The sequence below is a fragment of the Pelodiscus sinensis genome, chromosome 3 (genome assembly GCF_052426305.1).
Source record: "Pelodiscus sinensis isolate ZL-2025 chromosome 3, ASM5242630v1, whole genome shotgun sequence".
In the NCBI taxonomy this organism is placed as follows: Eukaryota; Metazoa; Chordata; order Testudines; family Trionychidae; genus Pelodiscus; species Pelodiscus sinensis.
In genome coordinates, this window is record NC_143054.1 from 169,052,464 (window position 1) to 169,073,015 (window position 20,552).

Sequence of the window (20,552 nt, forward strand, 5' to 3'; positions counted from 1 at the left end):
TCTGTTACTTGAAGTAAAACTAAATGTCTTTTTCCAACTTTGGCTAGTGTGATCAACTTTTGGTATAGTAGCAGTGGCTTTGTATTGTCTCTCTTGATGTAGACTTAATTAATTAGTCTCTGGCTAAATAATGAACTACATTAGCAACCATCTTTCTAGTAGCATTCCATACAAAAGTAAAGTACTTCTGCAAAATTCATGCAGGCCAATGTTCACTAATGCCAGCAGTCAGAAAATAATAAGGCACAGACTGTAAACAATATAAATTTGTTAATGTAATTGTATAGGAGAAAACTTTGTCTCACCAGTGCAGTCTGTGGAGGTGAAGCATTAATGTTAATCAAAGTGTATTGATTCTGCTTCTTATCCCCTATAATATATGGATTTCTGTTACTGACAAGATGAAAACTGTGGAGCATCAGTTGAGGAATCTGGGTATATAAGGCAGTGTAGATGAGAAGGTTTTTGTTTTTTTTCCTTTTTATCGTGCCATTCCATTCCACTTCATTGTCAGCTTTTGATTTTCTCAGATTTGTTTGTTGCTAAGGAAACCCCAGGTTGCCAATTGTTAGTAGCAGCTGAGCATACCGAGGTGTTTTATGCTGGTCTTTCCATGAGCAGGAAGTTGAATAAGCCATTGGAAAAAATGGTTTGCTTGAGGATTTGGTCAAATCAGCTGTATGGGTTATCTTCAAAAATAAACAAACATTTCAGATTTTTTGTGTGTGTGTGTGTGTGTGTGTGTGTGTGTGTGTGTGTGCGTGCGCGCAGGTCAGCATTCCTATTTTCATATCTACCTATGTATAATCTTCCTATTGGTGATACCCTAATTCTCACTGAACAGCAATGATTGCATTAATCGTTTGTATGGAGTTAATTTCATTATAATAACTGTGCAACCTTTGAGTAGGTTATAAGATAACTATATATAAAACAGCATGTATTGGAAAGCTGGTCTTGCTTTATGTGAAGTCTAATGCATCAGTGATGTTCAGTATTGCAGGGATCTTATGTTGGAGTGGGAGCCAGCATTCAGGAAAGTAGATTGAAATGCAGGAGTGCTCAGCTAAGGACTCAGAAAAGAAGGGGTTAGGAGGAATAAATTATAATTGTAAATTATCTTAAAAAGGATACTTAATTTCATATTTTTCTTTGACATTTTCACTCCATATTAATAAATGAAATACTTAAGATGGCTACAACTGAATGTTATTGAAGCAAAATTATTTTCTATATCACATTCTGTTGATTGGATGGCAGTTCAGATAACCTAGTTTCACTGTTTTGCCTGTATACTTATTTGGTTTCCTTTGTTTGTAGCTGATGATTTACTCAGAAACAGTGGAAAGAGAAAACAATTATAAAATAAGAAAATACAGGAGACCCTCGCAATTTGCTAATTGCTACTAGTGCTTCCACATATTTGCAAGGGTCTCCTATCCTAGGCTACGTCTAGACTTCAAGCCTCTTTCGAAAAAGAGCGTCTGGACTGCAAGCAGTACTTTCGAAAAAGCAAGCTGCTTTTTCGAAAGAGAACACCCAGGCAGTCTGGATGCTCTCTTTCTAAAAAGCCCTGTTTGCATTCAAGAACGCCTTTTTTCAAAAGAGCACTTTCGAAAAAAGGCGTTCTTCCTCGTGAAATGAGGTTTTCCGCCGTCGAAAGAAAAGCCGCGTTCTTTCGATTTAATTTCAAAAGAACACGGCTGTAGTCTAGACGCAGGTGAAGTTTTTTCGAAAAAAGGCTACTTTTTTTCGAAAAAACCCTCGAGTCTGGACACAGCCCTAGTCTGAGAAGTGTAGTGGGGGCCAGGAGCTAGGGGTGGGGATCTCCCCGCTACTCTGAGCCCCTGGGAAGAATTCCCTGGGAATCCTGGCAGCTGTAGTGAGTTCCTTAGGATTAACTGGTTAACCAATTAACCTGTTATCTGGTGTGCTTACCAGGTAACTGGTTAACCAGGTACCTGTTTACATCCCTAGTTTCTTACATGATTGTAAAAGCATCAAATTTTACTATGTCTACTTTAGGACCTGAAATAGTTTTTAACTTGCTTAAAATGTACTGACTTTCAAGCTGCTTCCCCTGAAATTTGTATTCTCTTTTCTGATAAATGCCGCAATCCTGAATTATTCAAGCAGTTTTTTAATCCCGTTGCATTTTTCATGGGTGTGCTAACTTCTATAACGTCTGGGCCATATCTTCCTTATATTATGTACAGAACTAACATGTAAATTGTTAGGATTAGTGAGATGTAACTGAATTGAAGTCTGACTGGCGTGGAAGAGTAAACTCCTTGGAAAAGATGGCAAATTCAAATAAAAGGTGATAAATTCAAACAGAAGTACCCTTTTCACATAAGATGTAATGAGACCATGGAATTCGTTATGCTAGACTATCAATGAGTCTGAAAACTTAACAAGATTCAAAAGGACGGGATATGAAGAATATCCAGACTTAACAAATAATCGCCGTAAGAAGAAAACATTTGGATGGGGTCTTAAACCTATAGAATTTTGTCAACTCAGGTTATGCCAACAGTCAAAAACTGGGGTAGTTGCATCATTTGTGTGCGCACACACTATGCTCCTTTTTTCAGCATAGCGTTTCCACTCTTAATACTCTTAACATCAACAGTGAGAGTAGAGCACTATGAGTAGTTATTCCACTGTGCTTCTCGCTGCCTTTTGTAGTTAGGAGTTGTGGAAAGGCAGAGTTGATTGCAGAGCATCTTGGGGCTGAGCTGAACATTCCATGATTCAGTTCTTTCCATCTCAGCGTTCCATGGATTTCCATCTCCATTTCACGGCATTTTTCAACAGCCTCTGTTTACTGTGCACCTGCCACCTCTGTCATGTGCTGCTTTCTACTGCTGAGGTCACTGTTATGAACACATTGCTGATGGTCATGCAGTATATCAGCAGCTGCCAATCTGAATAGGAATTGGAGTTGCCTGACCTGCTGTGGGCATAGAAAGAAAATTACACCAGATGCCTTTTGTTTTCAGACCAGAAATTCCAGTGGGGCATGTTGAAATGCCCAGAGTGATCGTAGGAGAACTGGCATACCCTTTAGTCCCATGACTCTTGAATCCTTATGTGGGAAAATCTGGGCAGCAGCAAGGAGTGCTGTAACAATAAACTGAGCAGGTGCAGAATCACTGTGAAATGGCCCTTTAACAGATTAAAAGTACATCAGTGCTGCTTTTATGGAACTTAGGCCTTTATGAGGAAACACTTGATAGTCTTAGCAGCCTGCTATACTTTAAATAAACTTGGAGGGTAAAGGTAAAAAGTTTCCCGGGGGGAGGAGTGCAATAAAAACAGATCACCTGGATTCTGAATTTGAGCAGCCAGGTACCAGCCAGCTATTGTAAGCAGCTGTTAGTGGGGTTCAGTGAGGGGCTATTTGAATCATGGAGATTTTGAGGCAACATTTTTGATATGAGCACTACTCACATGTTTTTCTACACCGCTTTCTGCCGTGTTTTAACTTGTCACAACAAAATTGTGTTGATTCCTGACTCGGATTTGTAGTAAACCATTGATTAAACTGCCTCTATGTATTGTTGCCAGTAGTAACTGCCAACATATAGGAGACAGACTAGTTATCTTTTAGAGATTTTGTTATTATTAAATACTAATGAACAACACACAAAAAAGGCTTGATGGGAAGATGTTCTTCTTGTTCCACTTTGGTCTCTTCCTTATCTGGTTGAGGTGCTTTGCTGGTATGCAGGGGATTCTTCTGAAGGCCACATCTGTAGAGAAAAACACAAATGCACGCATACACCCGCACCCACCCACCAGCATGGTTGTTAATTCATGCATAGCATTGAATTATTATAGTAAAATAAACTTCTTTCAAAACATGAATTACTTTCTCACTCCCTTTGTAAACATACATCTTGGCAGATGCCCGGAACATGTTGAGTTTGGCCTGCATGGAGTTTTGGGAATTCAAGATACGCCATAGGAATAGTGGTTTTTTTTTAAGGGGATCAGTACAAGTGACTGGGACAGTATTGTACATTGTCACCATCTTCCACATGTGGGGGGTCATTGAAGCCAGTGTCTCCAGAGGTGCCTCTCCTGCATGCTTATGGGTTCTAATGCTGCTCCTGTGTGCTGCTTTGATACCTGCACAAGTGATTCCTGGTAGAGCAGGAAAGTTTCCTACAATGGGAAAGAACAAAGCATCCTAGGAGAGGAACCTTCAGCAGAGGATTGAAGAGTACCTCCAGGAAAGTTTCCTTGCGATATGTCTGGAGGATTCCCATGGAATCTTTGTTCTGCTGCATAGGGGAATGTGGAGCACATTCAAACACAGCGGCTACGTCTACACTGGCCCCTTTTCCGGAAGGGGCATGTAAATTTCAGCAGTCGTCGTAGGGAAATCCGCGGGGGATTTAAATATCCCCCACGGCATTTAAATAAAAATGTCCGCCGCTTTTTTCCGGCTTTTAAAAAAGCCGGAAAAGAGCGTCTAGACTGGCCCCGATCCTCCGGAAAAAGTGCCCTTTTCCGGAGGGTCTTATTCCTACTTCAAAGTAGGAATAAGACCCTCCGGAAAAGGGCACTTTTTCCGGAGGATCGGGGCCAGTCTAGACGCTCTTTTCCGGCTTTTTTAAAGTAGGAATAAGACCCTCCGGAAAAGGGCACTTTTTCCGGAGGATCGGGGCCAGTCTAGATGCTCTTTTCCGGCTTTTTTAAAAGCCGGAAAAAGCGGCGGAAATTTTTATTTAAATGCCGTGGGGGATATTTAAATCCCCCGCGGATTTCCCTACGACGACTGCTGAAATTTACATGCCCCTTCCGGAAAAGGGGCCAGTGTAGACGTAGCCAGCTAGTCTTGTACATTTCTGTCCCTCCACCCACTTCTACTAAATACAGAGCAAACGACAGCTCTACCACAGAATTGAGCAGCATCAACTCAAAGTATCACTTAACAGCGCTTTTCTCTGCTGCATCATACACGTCAGAGGTTGACTGCTGAGACTCATTAGACCGCTCCTAGAAAAGCATTCCTGGATCACCTTGTCACTGGACAACCCTGGAATTGTCTTTCAACTCGATCTCATCCAAGACTTCATCCTTGGGGTTAGGTTCAGTGTTCACCACCTCCAACCTCTCTGAAGACTCCATGAGGCTCTTGGCAGTAGAAGTGTGGGATTGTTTCTAAGGGGGAGTGCATTTGATGCATGGAGCTGCCATCGTCAGCTTGAAAGATACATTGTGAGTTCCTCACACTGAGCTAATAGGAAGTGGAATTTCAAAAATTCTTGTGCCTTTGAAGGAGGAGGAGTGGATGCCTGTGTACGTGGTTGTAGGATAGTGGAATTCAAACTACTCACCAGAGTGGGCATTGCAGGATATTTCCTGGAGGCTATTTACAGCAATATAACCAAGAGCAGTGTCTACACTGACACTGTCAATATGACTTTGCCCCAAAAAGTTGGTTTTATTTTGTCATCATTCCAGGAGAGTTTTGTTGGCCAAAGTAACATTGTAGTATGTACACTTCCACTGTTTTGTCAATGAAACCTAACTTTTGCTGATAAAACTGTGTAGTGTAGACAAGGTCTTGGACTAGTCTCTTACTTTTAGACAGCAGGATGGGATCTAATGTGCAGAACTGATTATCCAGCATCTGCCTACTACAGCAGTATCCAGTACTTTCCACTTCTAGGGACTAGATCTTGCTTTTGGATTAAAAATCTGGCAATTGCTATATTTTCTAATGGTGCTTCACAACGATTATTAATGTTTACGTGATAAGGAAAAACTGTCACTTCCATTAGATCCTATTGTAGTTGACTAGATAACTTTTTTATAAGGCTATCTGTCTTTACAGTGTCTTCATCAAGTATGCATTCTGTGGATTTGTTTCATTTTAAAGGCTGTCTCATTTCAGGATTTAGAAGGTAAGGTTGCATAAAGTAAACTTTTTATTTTTTTCTTTGTAACTGATCTCATCTCCCTTCCCACATCCCAGATTTATATTATTTTTCACGGTTGTTGTTAAGTCTAAAACTTAAACTTAATGGGGTTTCCACTAAAAGGTCAAAAAGTCCAGAACACTCCTGCCTTTCTGCTTTAAATGCAGTGACTGTCTGTCTCATCATACAATCTCTCATGACATAAACTAGTAGTTTACTCCCATCTCATGTACTGATGATGTATTACCTTATCTTTTATTAAAAAAAAAAATCTAGCAGCACCTTAAAGACTAACAAAACATGTAGATGGTATCATGAGCTTTCATGGGAAGAAGTGGGTTGTACCCACTAGACTATTTGTTGTTGTTTAAGTTTTTCCAGTTACAGACTAACTCGGCTACCTCTCTGAAGCTTATATTTTATCTTATTTGTTCTCCATTGTCTGTCCAATTGTAAGCATTTCAGGTCAGGAATTTGTCTTGATTTGTGTTTGTAAAGTGCTGCGTAAGTGATGGGCCTAATAAATTTAATCATAACCCATTTATCTGATCTAATTGGGACTGGGGCCAGATCAGATAATCAAAAATCTGGAGAATGGGAAAGTGTGGTGCTACAGCACCATCTAGTGGCCACAGGAGAAATCACTGGCTTTTGGCTCTGTAGTCCTGGTTATTCAATTAATGTGGATAGCTGGGTAATAGAAAGTTAGATAAATAGGTTTCTATCCTACTTCAAAATTTGTAATGTCAAAATTTACATTATGAAGACTTAACAAGCACTGATGTGAGCCAGGTACGTGAAGCACCATCACTGTTCTAGTTGAGGATGGTGGTGGGAATGGGAGTAGAGTTCTCTTCCTAGAATGCCACTCTTGGCAAATATGTGGAAACCTAATGATGGGGGGAATTATACTAAGGCCTGTGGTAAGAGGTTTAAGCAAAACCATACCACTTAAAGAAATAATGATCGAAACAGTGACAAGGAAAGCTAGCTTATAGAATACTAGAACTGTACCTCTAGAGATAGTCAAGTCCAGCCCCCTGCCCTCACAGCAGGACCAAGCACTGTCTAGATTATCTCTGACAGGTGTCTGTCCAACCTGCTTTTGAATATCTCCAGTGATGGAGATTCCTAAAACTTCCTAGGCAATTTATTCCAGTGTTTAACTATCGTGATGATTAGGAAGTTTTTCCTAATGGCCAACCTAAACCTCTCTGCCATTATTTGAATTGTTGATGAAGATATTGAATGGAACTAACCCCCAACACTGATCTCTCCAGAACCCAATTTGTTATGCCCTTCCAGCATGATTGTGAGCCATTGATAACCACTCTGAGAACGGTTATCCAACCAGTTATGCACCCACCTTTATAGTAGCCCCATCTATGTTGTATTTCCCTAGTTTATTTATAAGAGGTACATGCTCTAGACCTCTGTTCACAAAGTAACATGAAGGTATTGGAATTTCGGTTTTACATTTAAAAAACACAATTTGGAAGAAAAGCTTGAAAACATGAACTGAGTAACTACTGTGGTCATGTCTGCCTGAGAGTGCAGATCAGCTTCCAGCAATGTGAGGAGTAGGAGCCACCAAAGTCTGGAAGTAAACTGTACTGCGAGAACAGCCTGCCCTCCCCTGCTTATTCGGAGAGGACCTAGGTTTATTGGGTGAGAAAGGGAGAACTATTTGATTTACTCCCCTTCGAGGAGTTCAGATGCCCCCTAGGATCTGTTCTTCCCCTTCTGGGAATTAGGGATGTTAGCAGTTAGCCGGCTAACCATTTAACCAATATGTGTTTATCCGTTAATGGTTCGGGTTAACCACAACACCCTCCCTACCTGCGTGATCTGCATTTAAAACTCAGACCTGCTTGGTCCCAACCTACCAGTCCGAGTTTTAAATGCGGAGCACTCAAGGGAGGCGCCTGCCACGCCATGCTGCTGCCTCTGAGGCAGCAACAGTGGGTGGCAGTAGCCCCTGTTCGTGGGAGGGCTGAGCTCCCCGCAGATGAGGGTGGCAAGTGGGAGCCAGTCTGCACAGGGAGTTCATATTTTTTTAAACTGCCTTTCCTTGTGAACTGGCTCCTGGCTGCAACTGTGCGAGGTGAGGTGGCAGGGGGCTCTCTGGGAGTGACGCTGGGAGTGCACTGACTACCAGCTCTGCCCAGAGGGGGGAGCATTTTAGTAACTGTGTAACTGCTAAGAGTTGTTGCAGCTATACAATAACTAAAATAACTGATTTCTGACCTCCCTACTGGATGTTTGAGTCAAAAGGTCACATTAGCAGTTGGGGATGATATCGTCTACACACCAGCCAATCTAAGGACCAAAATGAGCCAGAAGCAGACTGTTTAGCTCTTCATAGTAATTCTCTGAGGCATGAAACAGTATCAGTGTTGACAGTTAAATTATCTTTGGGCAATTGAGTTCACTACCCATTAAGATGTGAGGTGTCAATGTTTTGTTTGCAACTGTCATGGCTAGAATTTTTTCTGTGGAAGCTGAGGATCTAGCAAACTCCCACATGAAGAAATTCCAGGTCACCAATCCGGCATCGTTGTAGTGATGTCAAGCCTTGCAAGAATTTGGAAATAAGTATCCACCTTGAATATTTACACAAGTAGATTTTAAAGACTAGTTGCCTCTTGCCCACCCCTGTTCTAGTGGGCCGGATTGGGCCTGCCAAGCCGCCAGTTCTCACTCATGCCAGCCTCTCCACACCCTTACTGCAGAGCTGGAGCATCTACTTTAAACAGTAGACTGCTAATTGCTCTGCAAGCTGGGTAGGGAGAAGAAAGCTTGGCGCGCTGTCCTCACCCCCTAACAAAATCCCCAAGCTCCCACTGGCCAGTTTCTGGCCCCCTTTCCCTTGCTGTGCTGGAGGAGAGTCATGTGAAACAACCCTCAGGAATGGAGTCTGCAGAGCTGCTATCTGGGAGCCACTTAGGTAAGCACCTCTCAGCCACAGGCTGCCTATGACACTCCACCCCATCTCCTCTCAGCTACCTGTCTCAGGCCAGCACCCAAACCCTCTGTATCCTCTTCTCCCCACCTCCTCCAGGTCAAAACTCTCTCCTAGACCCTGCACACCTTCCTACACCCCTCCCCAGGCCAGAATCCTCTCCTGTACCCCAAACCACTGCCTCAGATTGCAACCCCTTCCTTCATCCAGACTTCTTCTCAGACCCTACACTGCCTCCTGCACCACAGGCCTCTATCACAAGCTCTCTTCTACACTCCACCCGCTGTTCCAGACCCCGCACCTCCTCCATAGAATTGTAGAATCCCTAGGCTGGAGGAAACCTCATGAGGTCGAGTCCAGCCCCCTGCCCAAAGCAGAACCAACCCTGTGTGGCCCTTAACCATTTACCAAAATCTTGGCGTGGACCTCCATTAAAAATTGACTGCCCCTGGACTAGAATCTTCATATAACTTGATCCCTTTCTGCCTCAAGCTGCAATAGTTTTCATGTAGAAGAATCCCCAAATGATTAGCTGGACATTGGATCTTTGCTGTGTGTAGTGGTGTGGTGTTTGTTTAAACAAACAAACAAAAAAGAGTCAAGTGATCTGATAAGATCAGTTAGTTGACATCACTATGAAGTGACATGTTAGATCAGTTAGTCTGGAAAGCTCACTGAAACTCAGACACTGCATTTTGTTTTGTGCTACTGTCAGTCTAAATGAAATAGAAGTTCAATGTACTTTAAAAAAAGAACACCCTGATTTTTTTCTGAATACTTTATCCATGTTCCTGTTTAAGCTGAGAGTTTGATAATATTTTTATGGGAGGTAAAAAAGCATAAAATACAAATTACATCTTTCCTGTTTAAGCTTATCATTATTATTATTTTGATTGGTCGTTTTGATGTGGGGTTGGACTTCTACTTTCTAGATCAGTGGTCTCCAGTCTTTTAAAGCACAATATCACTTATTGAATTTAAGTCAATCCAGGATCTACCTCTGATCCTTGCCCTGCCTCACTCCTTCCATGGGGCCCCACCCTGCTTACTGTGAAGAATGGTATAGAAGAGTGGGGTGAGAGGAACACCCTGACATTAGCACCCTGTTCTTCTCTCTCCGCCACCCCACACAGCAAGCAGGAGGCTCCCAGAGGTCATTTCCAAGGCTGAGGGCAGGAGTAGCATGGCAGTGGGGGGGGGAGGGGGGAAGGGCATCTGAAGTACCAGCACTTGACAGCCTCCTGGCCAAACTAGGGCTGTAAGTGAGTAGTTGAGTTGGCTTATCTGTTAGTAGAGTTGACTTGCTGTATTGAGGGCAGGGGGGAGCTGGCTTAAAAGCTGGTTTTCCCCCCCATCACTGTCTCCGCAGTGCCACCTGACCTCCCCCCCTCCCCCCATGTTGCTGCTTCTGAGAGGCAGCAGTGTGGCATAGGGGAGGGGAGACCGCCGCAAAGCAGCCTTTGCCCACAGCAGGCCCAAGCTTTCCCAGGTGGGACACCGCTCCCCCGCAGACAGGGGCCGCTGCTTCGAAGCAGCCTCTGTCTGTGATAGCCTAGACTGATCGCAGGCCAGGCAGAGGCAGCGCCGCCAGCAGCCTCTGTCTGCAGGGGATCCTAACTGTAGGCTTGATGTTGCAAAGGCAAAAATGAGAAGTGCCCATAATGCAATTACACTGTGAAATATGTGGTAAAGGTGAGAACTTTTTTTGTAATCTTTGATTACTTCATTTTTTGCATGTATAATTACAAAAATTGTTTAGAAAAAAATCACTCCTTTTTATAATCTAATTTTAGTGTTGGGACTCTCTGGACTTTGCAGTAATATATTCCAAATGCTAATTGCATGAAATATGACCTCCTATTTCTTCTGTATTTGCCTGAAATTGATGTGAATGAAACACCGACTATATTGAAGTACAAATATTAGTACAGTTATCTGATAAAATAATATAAATCGCACTGTCATCCTAATGGTAGCTGTATGTATAGTGAGTCATTTTTAAACAAGACAAACAAATGAATATGTATGTCAGAAACAAGTATTTATGTGAAATGCATATCTGTGAGAGAAGATAGTCTTATATAAACTTTAAAAGTTTGATAAATAATCCAGTGTAAGATTAATATTTACTGTACACAGATTGTGTATTCATATATTTTAAAAAGCAAACAGTATTGCTATTAAATTAAAACATTATCTTACTACTGTTAATTTTTATCCTCTGCTGCCCTCTTCAGGTCCAAGAATGTAGATCTTTGGAGCAAGGTAAGCTAAGATCATAAAGCTGAAATTATAAGTAGAGCAATTTGGAATGAATTCCAAAATAAAATCTCTACGCTACAAGTTTATAATGTAATTCAATCAATCTGAGTTCAGCTGCTGGCAGCCCTGACAGTAACATCTCTGATCATGACATTTGTCTTTGAGAAATTACTTAATCTGGTCATGCATAGTAGTAATATTAGGTTTGTATGGTAGGCATATTGAGGAAAAAACTGATATGTTAGTGCCACTACCATGAATACTACACATGATACTACCATGAATTCTTTGTATAACAAGTATAAAAACTTTTTGTATAGTTTAAACAGTTATTAAACCTAACACAACTTTGTTGGTTCAGGAGCCAATTCCTGTGACTCCTTTTCTCTTCAAATGTTTACTAGTACTCGAAAAACAAAATTTTAAAGTGGGGGAAAAAAATTGCACTGTTACTACTATTTTGAAGTAACATGGAGGATCTGATGTAAATAAATAAAAGCAAGTAAATTCCAAGTGAAGGCAGTCATGGAAATTGGTCCATGTTATGTATTACCAATTGTGTTAATTTGGGGGTGGCCCTTGCAGAGTACTGAGAGTGAAGTCAGACAGACCAGGATTTGAGATGTATTAATAAAGCTATGAGCAAGAAGCTTTCACTATTTCACTATTTTGAGTTCAGCACTTTGCTTTTGGGGGTTAGTTTTATTTGTAAAGGTACTATTCTGTACCTATTTTGCTATGCTATGCTGAATTATTGCATGGATCACAGAACGTTTTCATAATAATTTTGTTCTTCAATCAGCCTATGAGGAAAACTGAGGTCACAGTAGATTGTAATTTAGAATGTCATTTATTTGGGTTTAAGTCAGTTAATATATAACATGAACTGTGAAGCAAAAGTAGATTCTTCTTGTGCTTCATTTCCTCTTTCTGATGTGGAAGGAAAGTCTTTCCTTTTTTTAGAAGGAAGGTTTTTTGTGTCTTTTGGGAGTGTTTTTGTTTTGGATTTTTTTTGTCGTTTGTTTGTTTTGCGTGTTTTTTTATGTTTGAAAGATCAAGAATGTCACACTTCCCTCCCATTGCTGGAGGAACCTGGAAAAATGTTTGGAGATACCAAATAATGATGTCATAAGTATGAGACTGTACCCTGAGCTGCTGCTGTTCTTTCCTACAACTGGGAAGGAGAGGCCCCAGTTTCTCTTGTCAGCTGAAGTTGTTTGCTAGATTTACAAGTAGATGAATTTTTCTTCAGGCATCCAATTTTAGAAAAAAAGCTATATTGAAATTCAGAAGTCAAGTATTGAAATTGAAAAATGTCAGAATGAACAAGATTGTACTTCTAGTGAATCTTAATTTACGAGACTTCTTATAATGTTCAGTGTTTTTAAAAAGTAATAGTCGCTCTTGATTATTTCTTCTCATCCATTCCTGTCATTTCATTTTGGAATTTGATTTCTGGAGTCTAGAGGGCTGTATGATCTTGTTACTTTTTTAATACATTCCCAAGGATGAGTAAGCAAACAAGAGTGAAAATGCTGTAGTTTAACTGTTCACATTGTGTTTTCTTGGTGGAACTGAATATGAAGTAAGTGTTACAGAGCACAACAGGTGTCTGGTTTTGTTGGTTCTTTTCTAATAGAAAGTTAAGATGAATGTTTTTTCTCCTTTTTCCTATTATTTGAAATAGAGCCTTGCTCCCTCAGTATTTAGGTAACCACATGAATATCTTTCTTACCAATACAAGCATCATGGTAAGAAAAAGCCAAATATAAAACACTTATATCCTTGAGAGAGAATGAAATTAGGACATTATGTAATGGCTGTAGCTCTGTATTTAAAAACATGTTTAAAAGGTTTTTTGTATTTAGGGTGAGCATTTAATTGTCTGTTTTGGTAAAGAAGGAATGCAGGGAGAATTCCTTTCCTAAAATAAAATATAGATACTCCTTGTTCAGTTTTATATAACTAATTGGGTGAATGTCAGACTGATTAGTCTTTATACACTTGTTTTTAAGGCAAAATAGCTAAATGTTTCTGATGGTGCTTTTTATGTGTGTACAGTGTGTCTTTAAAAAGTTAATGTTTTCAACTGAGGCTGCAACTGATATGGAACATTTACATTTTAGAAATACTCCAATTAACAGTGTGCGAGAGATCTCTTTTTCTGCACAGGTTCACTTTTTCAAACTGTAAGAAAACTGAAAGCTCTATGGGCCAATGTCAGGATTTTCAGCAAATTGGAACATAATTTTAACAATTCTCGGAGTGATATTAGTTAATGATTGCTATAAGCAATGATCATTTACTTTATAGGATGATACATAAACGGAATAGAATATAGTCTAATTGTGAAACTGCAGAAAACATTTCAGTTTGCATTATATATTTTTATGGCAAAAACAGTTATTTACAAAAAACTTCCTTGTATTTTATTTTTTCCTACTGAATTACTATGGTGTGGTATAGAGTAATAACTTAGTAGAGAGGTACTTTATTATTTGGAGAATTCAATTTTAGATACTACTTGTACTAGCTTGCTTTTCTTGACTGCAATGTACGATTATTTTGTCTTACCAGATAACTGAACTGTTGTACAAGGATGGACGTTATTGCCAGACGCCTCCAGGACCGTCTGGTAGAGTTTCAATTTCTATGATTGTAACTTATCCACAAATCCGTTCTTCTGTGTAATGATGGGCTTGAGGGATTACAACAGTAAACACTGATTGCTTCTTTTTGAAAGTGAAATTTGAAAACATGATGGGCAAAATCTTTATCCTGATAATCACAGCATATTTTTTTGAGATCCAGTGACATCTTTCATTATTTTTTTTAATTAAAATATATTTCATATTTAGAAAAATAAGTATCTTAAATAAAATGGAGATTTAGAATAAATCATTGTCAGTTACTCATTTAGTAAAAATGTTTAAATAGAATCTTTTCCCACTAGTATTCATTTTAATAACCTCTTAATTTTCTCAAATAAAATGGCACATATCCATCCAAATAAACTATTTTGAAACAAGCTAACTCAGCTTTCATTTAAACTAGATAAATAAAACAAAAAATCTACAATGTATTTCCTATTTTTCTGAGTGCAAGTCTTGTACAGGAAACCTAACCTTTCAGAAAGGTCTTATCTCCTTCATGAGGCTTGAATACATATATGACTGTATACATTTTTACGCTTGAGTGCATAAGAAAATTAGTGCTGTTAGCTAAGCCATCTTTGTTAATCTTGAGTTTTCATTGGCTAATAGTCAGGTCTTCACAGGATTATTGGATCTACTTGTTAAGATGATTTAATATTCTTTACTCTGTTTATGTTGCACTAGCTGGCTCTAAGCATTTTAATATTAAAAATGTGTAAAAGATACAGAATTAAATATGTAAAGCTTTAGGAAGCTATATTTTCTTTTGAGCAATGACAAAATATTTGTGGCAACTATTTGGGGTAGTGGATAGGGAAGGGGAGGAAGGCCTTGAGCAGTACCATTTCTGTCACACAGTGGTGGAAAAAATAGATTGAAGTAAGATTCTGTACTGAAAAGCTGTCACTGGGTCTGAAAATAATTAATATTCCTTTCACTCACCAGTTAGATATGTGCTCCCAAACCACATAATCTCTATGCCTCAGTGATCATTGTTGCCATTTCAGAGCCTCTCATCAGGGTGACATCTCACACCAAAATGATTTCTTATAAATTAATCTTGATAACATGACAGTCTCAGTAATTTTAGTGGAATGCTTTCTCTTGTTTTTTTCCACAGAAGCTGTTGGCTATTTTCTTTATAACTTGATTGACAGCATGAGTGACTCAGAGGTACAGGCCAAGGAGGAGCATTTGAGACAATACTTCCATCAGCTGAAGAAGATGGTACCATTTCATTTTTTGCTACATAATGCCTGTCCTGCCTGACATGTATCTATTAGATTTGAAATTGCTGCTTTTAAGTACAACCAGACCACTTCTCAATGACATGCAAGAGCTGGAGACTTAAATTATGTCTGAGATAATTTCTATTCAACAAATTTCAGTTTGGTTGTGTTTCAAAACTCATATAATTTTCCCCCCCACCTCTTGAAACAGAATATAGTAATCCCTCCAAACATCTACAGAGGCATTCGCAACGTGCTGGACTCCTATCATGTTCCTGAATTAATTAAGGTCTGTAGTTATATAGCAACTATTTGTTTCTTTAAAATATATATGCGGTGTGTGTGTTCTATGTATATATTCTTGCCAAAATAATTTTGGTTAACTCTGTAAACACTTCATTCTTTCCCTAAATCTTCTTTGCTCTTATTTTAGAATACTTGTGAAAAGCTACATTTCATAAAAATATTTTCAAGAATCAGTCTTTTCCTGTTTGTATATCTAATAAGCACGAGGGAAAAAGCTATTTATACAGTGTAATTAGAATTAACTTGCCACAGTAGTTTTAGTACCTTCAGTTCATTTTGTCCTTTTAATTTATTATGTCTTATTACATTTTAGGATATAATGTTAGTGGTGGATAGTGAAAAGTTGTCAGCAGCAGACATTCCAAAAGTAAGTAAATTCACTAATAGTTTGTTTCTTTGTGGCATAGTAATCCGATTTTAATTCTGATGATGTATGAAAGCATTAATTAGTTCTCAGGCATATACTTGAGTAGTCTACAACTAAAAGTATTCCCATTTTGGGAGGAGTTTGGTGGCCGTGAGGAAGAAAGAACAGTTTAGTGGATAATACACAAGACTGGAGTCAAAATGTGTAAGTTCTCCCTTGGACTTGCTGGTTGACCCTGGTAAATCACTTAGGTTCCATTCCTCCATTTCCCTACCTGTTAAAATTCAGTTTACAGTGGTGGTTTGAGGTTTAATCAACTTAGGCACTCTGAATTTCTTGAATGTCAGGAGTATAAATCCAGTGTTGTGGTAGTTGTGTGGCATCAAGTCTTCTTTAAATCTCCAGTGTGGCTAGGTCAGAGAGAGAAACAGGCCTCTTCTCTCTGCTTTTACGACATCAAAACTCCCATGCCTTCTGTTTTTTGTCACAAGTGTTTAGCTAGCATCATCTCTTTAATAAGCTACAGTATTCTTAATTGTTATAAATTTTCCTTTGAATTATGAATGAACTTCCTTTGGCAACATGGCCTATACTTTATTTTTTTTATTTTTTAACTTTTTCTTTTTATCACCTTTTCTTAGAACACTGAACTTGAAGTGTTGTCTTTGGAGGAGGAACTGGAAAAGCTAAAAGCTGAAAAGCAACCTATTGGCAATGTCCTTAAACAGCTTATAGTTGCTCTTTGTGCAGAAGAGGTAACTTGAGCAATGCAGAGATAATTGCAAATGCTGAGCTATATTTAAAAAGAATGTACATGACTGTATTATGTAAAGATGTAGCTAAGCAAGGACAAGTGCAGTGCTTGAGGTTTCAAGGTTTGATGTTTATAAATCAAACATAAATGCAAAAAAGCAATTAAATAAAAAGGGTTAACTAATTTCAGCTACATTTTGAATGACATGTTTTGGGGTTGCTGAAGTTTGTTTACGATAATCTGCAAAGTGAATGATAGTAACAGCTGTGATAGGTTTATCATACATGCCAAATGTCCTTTCAAGCCATGGCTCCGGTCTCTTATATCTAGATTGTCAAGCAACTGATACATGCAGTAGTCATTTGCAAGTCAAATATTACTGGGTTGTTAATGCAGGGATTGAAATTCCATTTTCCTGCTGGAGGAAAGCTTTTTCTGAGATAAAGAGGCTCTTGCCTTCATTCGGCAAGCGGCCAGCTGTATACAGCTCATATTCATTTTAGTGTGCCTGCAATTTGTGGGATATCATCAGACTTTTGTCCAATTTCTTGTTGAGTATGATTTTGTTATATACCCATGGTTTTACAAAGAGCCACAACGGTGTTTAAGATTATAGCATAATCAGTATTGCTGTAAATCCGGCCTATGGGAAGATTCTGTTACTCAGATGATTGTCTGTTATAATGCTGTACCTGAGATTATAAGAACAGTCTGATAAATCAAAAGCTTTAATATGGCACCCATTAAATTGCATAAATAGCAATGCAAAATACATATCTTAAAAGATTATGGCAAATACTGAAGTAGCCTGATTGTTAGTTGGATTATGAACTTGTTTTTTGCTTTATTTTTTAATTTTATATTTTACGATATTGGTGCCTGATAAAATTAAATCATGGCATTGTACATACATATCTATCTATATTTCTGTATGACAACAACAATCAGTCTGTATTAAAGCATTATAGACACTGTGATTAAAATACACCTTTCAGCTAAGTTGAACAGTATCATTTTGGGAATAGGAAAATTTATTTTCTATAATAACTTACTTTTAAAATCAGTTGAAGCAATACCAGCTTTGTTTCACAAACATAATTTTTTTTGTATTAAAATACTAAATCTATTCATATAGCTACATACTGAACCCTAGCATTCCTAATGTCATATTGACTTTTTCCATGGTTCACATTTTTGTTCTGTTCCTCTTTTTTTAGAATATGCAAAAAGCCCTTGAAGTGAAAGCCAAATACGAACCGGACATGGTGGTTGGTGGCTATGCAGCCTTGATAAATTTGTGCTGTCGACATGATAATGCAGAAGATGCAATGAACCTGAAAGAAGAAGTGTAAGTACACCGGCACTAAAACATGTCACAGAGACTTATGCTGATACACAGATCTTGTTGAATTAAGTAGTTTTAGTATTAACCCCTTCATACATTTTTAATTAGCTTTTCCCCGTGTATAATTCTTAAGAAAGGTCAAGAATTTTGGATAAAATAAGCAACTCTTATTACATTATCATACTTTTGAAACTGTGTGTAATGTATTATCTTATATAGGCAAATAGTGATGGTTTTTGTCAACAGCCTTTAGCCTTAAAATTCAGGTTTGTTTTTGAAAAAATGGTAATATATCTGCATTTATCTTGCATCAGAATAGCAATACTTGTAAGTGACATTATATTTTAAGACCTGTCAGCAAACATTTCCTTTTTAAAACTCTATTTTTAGAGATTATATCTTGGTTGTGAAAATTAGCTCCCAGCTAAAATGTGTTACGCATGGTTTGTCTGGGAGCAAATTGTCTAACAGAGCATCCTCTTTTTCTTTGTCCCTTCCTCCCCCCCCACCCCCAAATTAAAATTTATTTTAATGTTAACAGTGAATCATAATGGTTATGTATTACTTTTGCATACTTTTTATTCTCCCTCTTGCGTTGCTGACAGATACCTGACTTGAATTCCACTGTAATGCAGATGGAGCTCTGTCAGTGTTGGGAGAGACATAAAATGGCTCACTGGTTAGCATTGGGAAACTTGCTTTGTGTATATGTAGTACCTTTTTCCATGCTGTTTTTTTTTTTTATTGTAAATACCTCATCATGAGATTTTATCAAGTAATGATTCTGAGTCTAATAGTAGTGCTTCAAAGGTAGATCAAGGCTCAGTGATATGCTATGAATATATGGAACTGTCAACAATGCCATAAAAAGTGCACATTTATAATTATGGACATCTTCCTTCTTCAGTAGCCTTGGGAAAGAATGAAAATGATTCAAATAAAGAAACAATGCCATGTATAGTAGAAATTGAGGGGTTACAAAAAGTAGATGACTTTATGTTCAGTACTATTTACACTGTAATACTCAGGGTGCTTTCAGGAAGAAATTTGTCTTAATTATGGAAGAGGTGTGTCTTATTTTTCCCTGCTCTTTAAGCACTATCTGTCAAGTAGATTAAAAACACTCCTTTTTTTAAACTCTCTGAAAAGGTTCTTTGCTGTCTAATACCCTTTTTTTAAAGAGGAAAAATCTACTTTAATGGCATACTTTGTCAGATTCTCTCTCTAATATTTTATTCTAATGTTTGTGTCAGGGATGTTAAAATGTGTTTATTTTTGTAAATGTGTAACCATTAAAAATTTAAACTATGACATGTTTACACACGGGGCAGCAGCACAGGGTGCAGGTGGCCCCACAGCTTAAAAGCTGCCTTTTGCCTCCTTGCTGATTGCGCTGCTGCCTCTAATACAGCAGCAGCTGCATGGGAAAAAGGAATAGGGAGGGCCTGTGTGTAACCATAATGGTTAACCAATGAGCCCAGGCTCATCAGTTAACCGTGTACATGAAAATATGTTCAAATCCCTAATCTGTGTAATGAATTCCATACCTTTTGTTACTTTGTCTTTAAGACTAAACCTTCATTCCATATAAATTTAAAAACCCTGACCTTCTATTAATGCAGTTTTTAATATGTTCTAATTTTTAGCTACCGTAAGGATTCATCTGTTGCTCTTGACACAAACAAGTATTTAGCCTTGGTGAAAGTCTTAGGAAAGCATGGCAGACTAGAAGGTAAACCATTTGCTTTCAGTATAAGTTTCTGCTATATAATAAAGGTATCTTGCCACTAGAATAAAAATGTGAGTTGATATTAATGGTATATCATGTCCTGCAAAGTGCTTGAACATTTTGCATACAAATTTGCATGTGAATTCAACCAGAGATGCTTGGACAGTACAGGCCATTAGTTTTAATGGATTGGCAAGCTTGTCATTTACATTTGCACAGCTCAGTGCTTTTTGCATTTCTGCAGCTAGTTTTTATTAGCATTGCTGTTTGGATTGAGTTTGAAGATCATGACTTATGGCACAAATTGCGTATGTGCCTAGACTAATGGCTTTGTTTTTGCTTAAGAAGGTCTGAAGGCTGAACATGGAACCTATAAACATAACCTTCTTGTAAGGGTCTAAACACTGTAGTAAAAATCCAGTAACTTTTGTTAAGAAGATTTTTTTAAAACTACTTTTAGTGTTGATATTGATTTATATTTTATTTACTTTGCAGTTCAAATACTGTAACAGGCTGATTAGTAATTTTTGTTTTTCATGAGTATATTGCATGCAATACACACACAGACTGAATTTGTAGCCATCTACTGGACATGAAGTCTGAATCCTTTAGAGCAATGTAGGCAGTTCTTAGGTTAATTTTTATAATCTAAAGGATGTTGCTATTTGTCTTAAAGCAGAGCAATAAAGTCTAGCCAACATAACTCAGTCTTTCAGTTTTTTAATCTTACCATTTCTGTTAATGTAAAATTATAGCTTTTTTTCCCCTCCTTGGATGATGATATAGGAATTTCACTTGATCACTTGCTAGAATTATATTCAAAATCCTTCCCCCTGCCAAGTGATGATAAATTTGATCCTGGTCACCTCTACATTGAAAAAACATGGCTGCATTATTTTCTGTGGTACACTTGTGATCTGTAAAGCTGTTTTAAAAGATGAGGCTGCTTTTACTGCTTTTATGTAAAGTGGTCAAAACATTTTGCCTGTGCAATAATTAAGAACATTATAA

The 20,552-nt window shown here is 38.3% G+C and overlaps 1 protein-coding gene across 2 annotated transcripts in view; it reads left to right on the forward strand.

Annotated features, from left to right (window-relative positions):
* Positions 1 to 20,552, forward strand: part of LRPPRC (leucine rich pentatricopeptide repeat containing) — a 156,067-nt gene that overhangs the window by 42,180 nt on the left and 93,335 nt on the right. For both annotated transcript variants that reach the window (XM_075925421.2, XM_075925422.2), the window contains exons 14-22: positions 5,849 to 5,918; positions 11,133 to 11,160; positions 13,735 to 13,792; positions 14,932 to 15,038; positions 15,252 to 15,329; positions 15,660 to 15,713; positions 16,355 to 16,468; positions 17,685 to 17,815; positions 19,459 to 19,544. In XM_075925421.2, the coding sequence (XP_075781536.2) occupies positions 5,849 to 5,918; positions 11,133 to 11,160; positions 13,735 to 13,792; positions 14,932 to 15,038; positions 15,252 to 15,329; positions 15,660 to 15,713; positions 16,355 to 16,468; positions 17,685 to 17,815; positions 19,459 to 19,544 (726 nt within the window). The remainder of the gene's footprint in view (positions 1 to 5,848; positions 5,919 to 11,132; positions 11,161 to 13,734; positions 13,793 to 14,931; positions 15,039 to 15,251; positions 15,330 to 15,659; positions 15,714 to 16,354; positions 16,469 to 17,684; positions 17,816 to 19,458; positions 19,545 to 20,552) is intronic.